This window comes from Marmota monax, unplaced genomic scaffold (assembly GCF_021218885.2).
Source record: "Marmota monax isolate L192 unplaced genomic scaffold, Marmota_monax_Labrador192_F-V1.1 WCK01_AAM20220418_F8-fsc00033, whole genome shotgun sequence".
In the NCBI taxonomy this organism is placed as follows: Eukaryota; Metazoa; Chordata; class Mammalia; order Rodentia; family Sciuridae; genus Marmota; species Marmota monax.
Window position 1 is genome coordinate 3,090,044 of NW_026694282.1, and position 12,807 is coordinate 3,102,850.

Consider the following 12,807-nt stretch of genomic DNA (forward strand, 5'->3'; position numbering starts at 1 on the left):
AGAGACTATCTGTTTAGCTCACTTTTTATAGGATGCAAACACCGCATCATACCCAAAAAGGCACTTAGAGATGGTTTTTATAATAACAATGATTTCAAGGGGACTTGGTCTGTTTCTGTGCTCCGTGAAATTCCACTGGCACTCGCTGAACATTAAAGAGTAACACTGCTATGTTCTTGGGCAATTCCATTCTTTATATGTCTGTAATGGCACTTTTCTTTTGAAACAGAGATTATAGAGATGGGACTATTTCTACCTCCTAATGTTGCAGAGTTAGCTTTTGTGTGTTTTTGTTTTTTGAATATTTATTTCTTAGTTGTAGTTGGACACAATACCTTTATTTTTTTTTTAATTTATAGGTGGTGCTGAGGATCGAACCCACGGCTTCGCACGTGCTTGGTGAGCACTTTACCACTGAGCTACAACCCCAGCCCCCAGAGTTAGCTTTTGTACAACACCTGCCTGCTATACTGACACCAGAAAGAAGGAAAAAAGAAAAGAAGCCTGACCCAAATTTTCCACTTCTTAGCATCAAGTTAGCACATTTCACACATCATGCAAGAAGATCTGCTACACTGATGGGGGAAACCTGCTAAGACCATTGTTACAATGTCTGAAAAGGAAGTCTCCTTGTATTTCCCACCCTCACCAGGTTACGGAAGAAAGACTGACTCAGGCATTCCTAATGTTCACTTGGATTATACTAAACATAGGATGAATGTAGTTAAGCGGTTTTTTGTTTGTTTTGTTTTGTTGGTACTGGGGATTGAACTCAGGGGCACTCGACCACTGAGCCACATCCTCAGCCCTATTTTGTATTTTATTTTAGAGACAGGGACTCACTGAGTTGCTTAGTGCCTTGCTTTTGCTGAAGCTGGCTTTGAACTCAGATCCTCCTGTCTCAGCCTCCTGAGTTGCTGGGATTACAGGTGTGTGCCACTGTACCTGGCAAGCAGGTTTTTTTTGGCAAGGACTACAAACCAGCAAACAGTATTTTGAAGTCTCTGACACATCAAAATGAAGAAGGTTTTAATACTTAATTTTGCCTAAGTCTTAAAATTTTGGTTCCTGAGTTTCCAAATTTGTGAAAGCGAAATAACTCAGTTACAATATTCAGATTATTTTCACTTTTAAAATGTGAAACCTAAAGAATAATACACAAACTGAGATTTCTTTACCTATCCGAACAAAAGGTTTCTTCTTCCTTTTGTAAGTCAAAGTAGATGGACTGTGTGTTCTAAATGTGAAGCATCCATATGATTAACTCCAAAGTATTCCAACAGAACATCACTAGTTTTTCTTATGAACATAAAAATATGGAATATATAACAAAATTTATATGTATGTATATACAAAACCCATGAACATGTACACACCCACACACAAACACATAATTCTCTCTATTCAAGCCAGGAATTAAAAGCCTTCCTGTTTTTATCTCTTGTCTTCCTTATACAAAACTGCTATGGCTTTAGCTTGCTTAAGAACATACATAAAGTAAATGTAATCATCTTATTCAGTATCTTATACTAACACTGGCAGTTCCCAACATGAACAGCTTAGGTTGTTCACCTGGGATGTAGACCACAATCTCTCATGGAAACACTGACACATGCAGGATTTAGTAGTCAGGTTCTAAGGCCACTCGACCAAAGTTATTCAACCCAGAATGTACCTGAAGCACAGAACGCCTGGAACAAAAATCCACAAATTTAATGCCACTTAAGCAGAGCATAAGTGTGAACAGCAGCAGTGGAAAAATTAAAAAGCTCTTGAAAACATGCAGAGGCACTAACTTCACAAACTGCCAAAAGTTTTTAAAAGGAAGAAGCAAAAAGAAATTTATGTTCAAGAAACTTTTTTTTCTTTATGTATTAATATACTTTCAAAAGAAAACATCAAGCAACTGCTAGATATATGATCTAATTTTTGTTGTTTGTTTTGAGAAACAAATGCACTATAAAACAGAGGAAAAAAACTGTTTTCTTGTTCAAAATTTTCTATGTTAACCTTGAATTCCTTTTTCTAGGGGAAAATATATATATAACTATTTCAAGGTGGATAATATTTAAATTGTCAAGATATGTAAATTTCTTAGGGAAGAAATTTTCAAATTTCTATCTGCTTGACCACCAGCACAAACATACATAGTGACAACAATGTGTTCACTCTTAACTGTGTGCAAGGCAGAGGACCTTATACACAGACACAATCTTCTTCAATCCTTCCAACAGGGACAAGAAGCAATGATGAATTCAAGTCTTCCTTTTCTATTTAATCAATAAAAATCCAGAGATAAAAATGCACAGAAACAGGATGCTAATTTCTGATTACTCTATTGGACTTGAAAGGATGAAGTCAGGAAAACCAAGAGCTTCCATTTGAACGTCTTCCTCTTATGCTGGAAGTAAGAAAGGAGATGGCAATCCAGAGCCACAAGGTTCTGGCAGACTTTCACCAATAATACTTTCATTCAGGGCTCTAGGGAAAGGGATAACTCAATTCTGCATTCCTTTTATTTATTTATTTTTTTAGTTCATCAAGGTTCATTCACTTTTTTTTTTTAAAGTCCACCAATGGTCACACAACTTTAGGTAAAAATACAAGTTAAATTTTATTAATTTGGCAAATGAAGTAATCGTGGGTATTAATCTTTTCATTAGTAGCAGGAAAACTACAATTATTAATGAAAACAGAGCTGCAGATCACTTCTAAGGAGGACAGAGCATGAGAACAAGTTGTTAAGAGAAACAAAAGGAGAAAAATGGAAAGTGAGAACACAGGAAAGGAAAAGAGAACAGAGAAAGAGGAAAAAGGGAGATAATACTCAACTGGGAAAAGAGATAGGCAATGAAAAGAAGAGAAAATAGCGAGAAAATGGAAATAAAATCCTTGCTGTAAAAAGGCCCTTGTCCAGAGCTTCCAGAGCTCCAGACCACGGCCTTCATCTCTTGACAGAGGGATTTACTTCTCTCCAGTGATTTTTTTCAAAAACGCTTTCTGTACCTAAGTAGTCTCCTCTTACTTTTCAAATTTCCATGCGTATTTTTAAATAGAAGTTCAATTTTGAAAACTTTACTTATGTGTAAAGGAATGGCTTTTATTTTAGAAATGTACTTTGGAACACACCATGGCTCCATTTAGGGCACAAAACCTCAGAGTTTCTCCAACATTCCAAACCCGACAGTCTTTCCTTTCTGAGAAACTAAGGTTGCCTCTTTCCATAGTGCCTGAAAATTACCTTTGAAATCAGTGTTTGCTGATTGTGCAAAGCCATAAAAATATGTTCATTTGTTTTTAGATACAGGAAAACAATATGCAGGTGCCCAGTATCAGAAGCTCTCCAAGAGGCATCCGCTATTGGTTATGGGAGAGAAATGCCCTCCAACCTGCAGTATGTGTACAAAGCAAGGGCACCTGATGTGCTCATACCTAGACTCTACAAGGAAGGTAAACTGCACATCAACATTCAGCCAGGCAAAGAGTCCCCAGCTCACTTACCTTCACCTGGTGGCTTGTTTCTTTCTACTCATTCACCCGACCTCACTGTGTGCCAGTAAACCATTGGTCCTTATTATATTCCTCAGCACCATAAGAATGCTTTTATATAAAAATTCATTATATAATATACCACTTTTCAATATATTGATCCTACAAACTGTAACCCTGTGAAGTGGTTCAACACGATGTCATCGCCGCACAGCAACTTGTTTCAGTTACAGTATCTGTTTCACTTCTACTCATGAGCTAATATAATTCAATTTTTTTTTAACTGCACACAGGCTGCTAGACACATGTGCATGGCAAATGGAATCTGAACTTAGCTTAACAGCCTCATTTATTCCTGATGGTTTAAATTATTTCATCACAATTAATGACACCCCCTCAGCTTCCTGTGCAGCGCTGCCAGATGTTCAGAGACCACAAAGCCACTCTCTTCTTTGACGGCTGGTGACAAGTCGTCCTCTGAAGGACATTCCCTAGGTGCGTGGGCCGGATGACACCTCCATTGCTTAGCACCTCTCTGCCTCCCAGAGTAACCATGGAGAGGAAAAGGCAGGAAGGCGTGAGAAACCAACTAATGCATTAGCGAGGGCAAATTCTGTGACATGAGCTAAACTCGGAGGAACAGGGTTCCTGCGCAGGAGTTTCTAACCTTGTTGTAAAAGAGCACTTTGCCTCCACCTCCCCAACCACTGGCATCCACTGAGTGCCTAAGGTGGCAGCAGTCCTAGTGAAATGCACAGAACAATGACAATGTGAACTTTTCCAGAGACCTTTTGCTTTTGATAATTTTTTTGAGGGGGCGCTGTTTCAACTCAAACACCCCACCACTACCACTATCACGCTCACTGTCTTGTTTTTAAGAATGAACAGTTTAAAATATTGTCTTCTAATCCAACCACCAACATCTTCCATCCTGTTCTAATACAAACTCACAATAGAAACACAACATTTTAGCAACCATGGTAAAATGTTTCACCCTGTGCATTAGGCTTAGTAGAATTTATTCTTTTTAGGTACTCTTGGGTTTTTTTGTTGTTCTTATTAGGTTTTGTGTATTGTTCCTATTTCATTCATTTTGTTTAAAGAACATTGAAACACAGACTTCACACTTTTCCTGTTCTGATTCTAAGACAGTTCTTCAGCTTATCTCCTTTAATAAAAACAACAAAAATAATTTACCAGTGCATCATTAAATTCTTCATTTGAATTTCACATAAAAATACAAATTCACTTAAATATAGGTAGCAAAGAAAGTAGCAGAAGCAGTAAACATACTAGCACTTTCACAATAAGAATTCAATACTATGGATCTAATTTGGAAAACATTTCCATAAACTAGAGAACATGTGGCAGACATTTTATGGATTATTTTTTAAATGTTTTTTTTAAAAAAACGCTGATCTTATTCAGGGAATAAGGGGCCTTTCCGTTTGCCAAAAAGTGTAATAGGAAAACAGAAAGGCCACCTGTGTCAGCCCACCCTATAGTATGAACATGAGCTACACGGGCATTTTGGAAAATATTTTCAAACTGAGAAAAAAAAAATCAGTATCAATACAGATTCTAAGCAGATGCAAAAAGCTCCTGTGCATGTTAGTGATTATGTATGTGGCCTACTCAGGGTAATTTCACATGCCTCCAAAACTCGGTGTACTTTCTCTTTTATAAGCTACTTGTTATTAAAACTAGAACCTCATACATATCGACTCTGACAATGGACACACGGGGTAAACTAATCAAGCCAAACAAGGTAAATTTTCCCCTCAGAGATAGCTATCCAAATCCTCAATGACTACTGAATTCTACCAGACACTCCACACTAAATATTTTGACAGTTGTATACTAAAACTACTTTACTAGGAAGTCCTATGGAATCGGCAGTCCAGTTTTTATCAGGACAGAGGGGCTCAAGGGGAAGCTGTGCTGGTGGCAGACTTACAGCCAGCAGACAATAGGAAACTCTTAGCACTCCCAGAGTTACATCAACTTTTCCATGGGCCGAAACTAAAATGAAATAGTTCAATTACTGAGAGGTAGATAAGTAAAATAAACAACTAATTTCATACAGTGAAGTTGGGAGAGCGTCATATGGACCTCATTCTGTTGTCTCCAAACACTTTATCAGAGGGGGAAAGGGAGCTGAATAAACTTTAAACTCTCATGTAGGGATGTATTGCTTGTGTGTCCCTGGCAGATGTGGAAAGGAGATGAAATGGGCAAGGGAGAATCAAATATCCCTTCGCTGCAGGTTTGCTGAGGGAAAAAGCACTGCAAAGATCTCACATCTGGCAATCATTTGTCAATAGCTGGAAAGAGAACGGCAGGAAACTTTCTGGCTCTTGGAGAAGATGAAAAGACAAAAACCATGTGTCACACACACATGCATGCACACACACATACACACTCTTACTCTGCAATGGTACAATGACTACTACACTTATTCTCCAACCCTCCTTTACCTACCTCCCCACCACCCAAATTTAATGATCTTCAGATATAGTCTACTCCATGGTCAAAAACATGCAGTCACTTGACTTGTTAAAGCTGCAGTGTACGTACATTTTTTCAAATAAACCCCAGGGCTGATGTTAGAAAATCAAAATCAGTCAAGCATAGACTGCCTGGTACTTTGGGCAGGAATCCTTGTGGTTTAGTCAATAAACAGAATCTGAATGAAAGACACCACAGTAACTAGACAGTAACGTTTTGAATAGTTCTTAACCTGAAAGAGGGGGTTGGGGGCTGGTGCACTATTGACCAAGGACGTAAGGCTACCAGTCCACTTAAATCACTCTACCTCTACCTACCTACAACATGGCTTCTTGGCACAAGGTCATCTATTGTTTATTTATTGATTAATTACTTACTATGATTATTAACACATTAAGAATTGCACAAATTAATGGGCTTTACTGTGTCATTTACATATATGCATTTCTTTCATCTTGATCATGTACCCCTTTCTTCTGCCCTCTTTTGCATTCCCTTCTCCCCGCACCAGGCTCCCCACCCCCAGCAACTATTATTTCTAACAGGGAAAAAAAAAGAGAGAAAATGAATTTATATTTGGGAGTATATTGCAGATATATTAGGGAGGGAATGGCTTTCTAAAAAATAAGTAAATAATCATACCTATTTAATAAGATGGTAAGGGAAACTTCAGACTGTTTAGTCCATAGTGGTGTGAACAATATAGAGAATCTGCTGGCTCATCATGAGTTCATAAAAATAATTGACTTTGCCCCTGTAGGTTTGTCATGTAATAAGAAGTGTTCAAGACACCTCATACAAAATGAATTAAGTTCTCCAAAATCAAGGAATTTAAATCTGCTGTGGTGATCGATAGACTTCAAGGGGGTAGCTTCTGGTTCACCCTTATGCTGCATTTGACAGAGCAGTAGCTGCCGAGCTCATCCCTGTGATTCCATAAGTGAATGCTGCAGGTTGTTTAATAACCTGGCAAATTCACAGTAGCCTGTCAAATTATTACAGGAACAGTGTCATCACTAAACAAGCCTGATCACGGTTAATTACAATGCAGACCAGAGAGCAGCCACAATTGTTCATTAATTACAGGAAGCACCTCATTTAAATTTTATGGAAATTTACACTTGCACCCCGGTATGTCTGGGAAAAAAAAAAGTGATCCTTCACGCATTCACAGAAGAAAGAAGTCTGTGGTTTATGAAACATCACAGTAAATTGTGTCTAATCTGGTACTGAAATATTGGTTCATTATTTACTCTAATTTTCTAAGCACTTCAGTGGTGAAAATTACCAAGTCAAACCTCACATCTTGAATTCTCAACCAAGTAAAGAACTGTGCTAAGATAACTGTAAGAACTTAATACATGATGAGACACACCTACACTAAGAAAATTAACTTGATTAAAAATGAAACACCAGCAATTAAGAGAGGTCTAAACTAGAATAATTTCCTAGAAGATAACTATGAGAGCACAATTCTTTGTTACTATACATCAGTTAACTTCCCATATTAAACAGTACCCAGTTTATACCTACTTCAAGACACTGAGGAAAACAAATTTAGACAGTGAAATGAAGTCTCAATTTCCAAGAATCTTTCTAAACCAAACATATTAACACAAAAACAGCAGACTCCCTTCTAGGCACAGACTTGAAGGATGACAGTCATTCAAAACCAAAGATAGATAGATAGATAGGGAAGAGTTATATATTAGGGGGTTTGGGATTATTAAATTACAAAGCTGCTAAAAATTGTGAAATTTTAGGCGAAAATTGCCAAGGCTTAAAAGGAAGAAGAACAGAAAGAACCAGTCATGAGGACTTACATCACCTAAAATAGAAAACTAACCCAGATATGAGAATGTGTGTCTAAATGAAAATTATTTTTAAGAAAGGATATACCCACACCATTGCTCCTAAATTGAGGTGTACAGAGGTTACTCTCAGAATCAAGAGGCCAAACAGCAAACCCACTTGTGGTTACAATGCCTGGCCCTGGAGGAAAGCCTGAGAGCCATGCAAAAATGGTGAACAACTTGGCAAGTTCTACATTGAGTTCCCTGGAGGATAGAGCTGAACTGAAAAAATAAGAAATGGTTCATTCCCTAGTATCCAAAAAAAGGGGAGGATATATGCCATGGCAAGAATGCAATCAGATGCAGCTAGAAATAACTGGAATTGTTATCTGGTGAAGAATATATTGTCAAGTTTATTATGACTGACATAATATAGATACACTAGGTATTTCTAAAATATATGGAAACCATATTCAGGAGAGAAAAGGAAAAAGGGGGGAAGAAGAGGAAATGGTTGTAATTGGTGCCAGTTAATTCAACAATTCATGGGGCTGGGGTTGTGGCTCAGCAGTAGAACGCTCACCTAGCACATGTGGGGCCGTGGGTTCAATCCTCAGCACCACATAAAAATAAATAAGTAAAATAAAGGTATTGTGTCCAACTACAACTAAAACATAGATATTAAAAAAATTCACTATAGATGACAATCTTTTAACAGATCTAACCTTTTCAATCTACCAGAAAGGTGTTGCAAAATAATAAATTCAATAATATGATACATTTCATCACTTTGTCCAGAAACTTTGTCTTCTTTGCAAGGTCCATGCTGAACTGTCAATCATACAATCTGTTTACCAACAACCAGAGTTTCATTTCAACTTGTAAGGGTACTTTTCTTTCTCTTGTTATGTCAAACTAATGTGCTCCATAGATCTTTTTCAGCTTTATTTCACACACTCACATCTGTTAAACCCATTCTCTTTGTACCATAACTCAAGGTTCAAAAGTAGATGATCCAACAATCACCCATAACAGACTCTTCCAGGTTATGTGTTTGATGAACATCCCTTGTCCTACCCAAAGAGTTCAAGGATCGGACTACTCTCCACACAGTGTCTTCCATCACTCTGCATTTATATGTCATATACAAGCTGTTAGTTCTCTAGAACGAAGAAGCACAAGATCAAGTATCATATGTGTCACACCTGCTTTCCTATTGTCCCACAGCTATACACCACCCAGACGGTACCAGCTTGGGGCACAGCAGTGCTCAGGTGGTCTTCCCTAGGCCAAGAGCAGGTGTGCGAGAGACAGTGTACCTTCAGTACCATAAACACCAAAACCTCCCCGTACCTCTACTCCTATCCTCACTCCCACTGTGAAGATGTCAATTTTTAAAGCCATTCTCTCTTTTCTCAAGTGGGGTATCTAAATCAGTAAAAATGTTTTAAAACGAAGCTCACTATGCTAACCCATAAGCCTGAAAATTTAGAAAACATTGCCAAATGGAGTCCCTGGGAAAAAATATATATATATAGCCTGGGTTTGCTCATGCTAGGGAATGTCATTCATATTGAAACCTCAACCTATATCTTTGCAATGGCACATACAATCCTTAAAATTAAAAGATACAGAGAAGTAGAGACATACCTCTAGCCAAAATGTCATATTTACATTTCAATCTGCAGCATTCTAAATGACTTCTAATGCTTCAAGGCCACATGAAAATTCAAGCCAACATTTTCAGGAAAAATTTACTCTGCATATATCTTTCCAATCCATGAAAACAGAAAATATTTATCTCTAAGTCTTTTTTTTTTTTTTGGCTACCTGGGATTGAACCCAGGAGTGATTAACCACTGAGCACTGAGCCAATCACCATCCCATTTTACTTTTTATTTTGAGACAGGGTCTTGCTAAGTTGCTTAAGGCATCACTAAGATGCTGATGCTGGCTTTGAACTTGATAATCCTTTTGCCTCAGCTTTCTGAGCCACTGTTACTGCACCCAGCCATACTTCTCTTCTAAAGTACCTAGTTGAATGGTTACTGTTCTAAGATGAGAGACCATAATGCAGAAGGATGACTTATTACATGTTCCTGTGCCCCACAGAGTACTTATATATGACAATGATGTTTTAAAAGATGAGAACTAATTAATATTAACAGTGGCTCTTAGGTGCCAGACCCTGTGTTAACTCAGGTAATTTAAGCCTCATAATCATCTTTTCTAGTAAATCTCCATTTTACAGATGAGAAAACTAAGGCTAACTTAGGTTGAATTACTTGCCAAAAGTCTCACAGCAACTGTGTCAAACTAGACAGTCAACCTTCAGAGACCATGTTCATTTCTACTCCAGGATATATATCTTTTGTGTATGTGTGTTGTACTGGGGATTGAACCCAGTGTTGTTCTACATTGAACTACATTCCCAGCCCTTTTATATTTTTCATTTTGAAACACAGTCTTGCTTAGTTGCCTAGTCTGGCCTTAACCTTGTGATTTTCCTGCCTCAGCATCCCAAGTCACTTGGATTACAGGTGTGCACCATCACACCGGGCCAGAACATATTTCTCGAATGAATAAATGAATGAATGAACTCCAGTTAGAAAATTCATCCTGAAAAGAGTCTTTTGTTGAACACATGCTACATTGGTCCCTCTTTACACCTTTCAAGAGTTGTCTTGTCCTGATAGCATTGACAACACTAGTGTAGCCTTCAGGGATCGCTGTTTCTGTCAAACCACCCCCAGCTGATAAAACAGTAAGACTCCAACCTGGACTTCCAGCCTCTGGTCTGGCTCCTCCAGGTCTGGGCAGAAGTCTGCACCCAGCACTCTGCCAGCACATGCCAGTGGAACCTAGGGGAATACGGCTGGGTTAGATGCTGGGTATGGAGGCTGCTAAGAACAGCAAACAGTTACACTTAACCCAGGCGGAAGCAAGGTCATCCCAACTGCAGGTCTGAAACAGACTTATTGGCCTGACCTGTTTGCCACTTGGTATGCTGAATATATTGCAAATATTACACAACCTGCTTTATTAACTACAAGAAGGTAAGTTCCAAGAAGAAAAGATCCACATAAATTTTCCCCCTTATATTCATATCAAGTTGCACAATGTAGACATTTATTAAGTATCTATGGACAGGAAGAATGAAGTTTAAGGCAAAAGGGAAGTGAGTGAAGAGAAAAGGCTGAAACAATCTCTACACATTGGTGACTTAATTTTTTCTTTCTGTGTCTAATATTCTTATGTGAGAATTAAGTAAAGGCATTCTGTGATGCCGAAAGTCTCTTTCTACTCTTAAAATACCTGATAAATATGCTTTTCCTACTCCAGCTAATCGGTGAGCACAGGCAGGCTTTTATCTATCAATATTGTTTACTTCTTAACATACTTAATACCTTAAATTAAGTTTAAAAACCTTGATTTGTAAGTATATTCTAATAAAAATGATAACAACATTTATAATCTCATGGATATTTCCCAATTCTAGAATTCTCTACTGAAAGTCACGAAGATCCCCTTTCTAAATTATGTTATCTATTAAAATTAGTCAGTATTGGGCTGGGGACGTAGCTCAAGTGGTAATGCACTCCCCTGGCATGTACGGGGCGCTGGGTTCTATCCTCAGCACCACATAAAAATAAAATAAAGATGTTGTGTCTGCCGAAAAAACTAAAAAGAAATAAATATTTTAAAAAATTCTCTCTCTCTCTAAAAAAAATTAGTATCATCTTTAAATATTGTCTACTATCACTTATTTCACGTCAGAGTATAAGAAAAAAGGATTTAGATTCCATCTAAACCAATATTCTGTTTTTGTTTTTTTAATTGTCTCTTCAGAGGCTGGGATACAGCTCAGCAGTAGAGTACTTGCCTAGCAAGTAAAAGGTCTTGAGTTCAATCCCCAGCACTGCAAACAAAATAAAAAATTTTCTCTAATTGCTACTTATTATTTACAAACACATGCTACCTTGAATAATCACATATTGACCTCTATGTACCAGAATCTCCTGTATCAACTAAGCCTCATCTCACCTTTATCTTCTTTCCCCATCAAAGCACTCCTTTGGTGTTTGTTTTGTTTAATTCCAATTAAGATCATCTGTGCTAATCAATTTTCTTTGTTCAGAGATCTGTTTTTAGCCAAACACTGGCTTCAGTGGTTCCTTCTTTCTTTTGACTCAAATCAGTTTACTACTTAAAACTTAAATAATTTTCAATAACTTTCACTTTGCACTAGTGAATATCACTAATAAAAAAGGCATACAGTCAACTCTATGAATCTTTTTAAGGCTAACGCTCTCCTTCCTTTAAAGTCTCTCATTCTGTCTCTGCCCATAAGGTAAAAAGGACAGAATATCATCTGTCTTTGCAGTTAATAATCACCCTCCCCACAAGTTCCACCAGTAGAGTCCCATGTGCCAGGCACCACATGGGCACCTTACACATAGACTAAAACTCCCTCCCCATCAATTATTGTAGAGATATTAGCATTCCCATATTACATGCAAAAACTGAGGCTTCGTGGACATAAGTAACTCAGAGTTACAAGCTATTAAGTGGCAAAGCTCAGATTCAAATTTAAAAGAAATGAGAAGGAAATGAAAAATTAAGAATTAAAAAAATGATTTTTAAAACCATGTAATCACATTTAGTGACATCTATTCTAGAGACATTTGAGATGTTTCATATGAATGACATAACAAAAAAGATACAGGAAACAAAGCAGGTGTTAACAGAAATCAAGACCTGCTATTTGCTCTTTGGTGTGAGAAAACATAAGCAAAGTAAAAGGGAATTCATCCTCTAAATTGAGGAATGAGAGAAACTGGACATAAAGAAGGGTAGAGACATTTGGAATTTGTGTTGTGTCACACACAGAAATACTGCTGATTCCACCCCCTGGTTGACATATGGAGGGGCACTAATGAGTTCTGCATCAGTAACTCTCCCTAGGGGGCAATAGAAGGAAAGGGGAGAAAAAAAAATCAATCTTAGAATATTCTGC

The 12,807-nt window shown here is 37.7% G+C and overlaps 1 protein-coding gene across 13 annotated transcripts in view; it reads right to left on the reverse strand.

Moving 5' to 3' along the window:
• Positions 1-12,807, reverse strand: part of Bnc2 (basonuclin zinc finger protein 2) — a 413,122-nt gene that overhangs the window by 231,770 nt on the left and 168,545 nt on the right. For 11 of the 13 annotated variants that reach the window (XM_046467326.2, XM_058586356.1, XM_058586354.1 and 8 more), the window contains one exon: positions 10,568-10,651. The exons of the other annotated variants lie outside the window; for them this stretch is intronic. In XM_046467326.2, the coding sequence (XP_046323282.1) occupies positions 10,568-10,651 (84 nt within the window). The remainder of the gene's footprint in view (positions 1-10,567; positions 10,652-12,807) is intronic. 13 annotated transcript variants of the gene reach the window in all.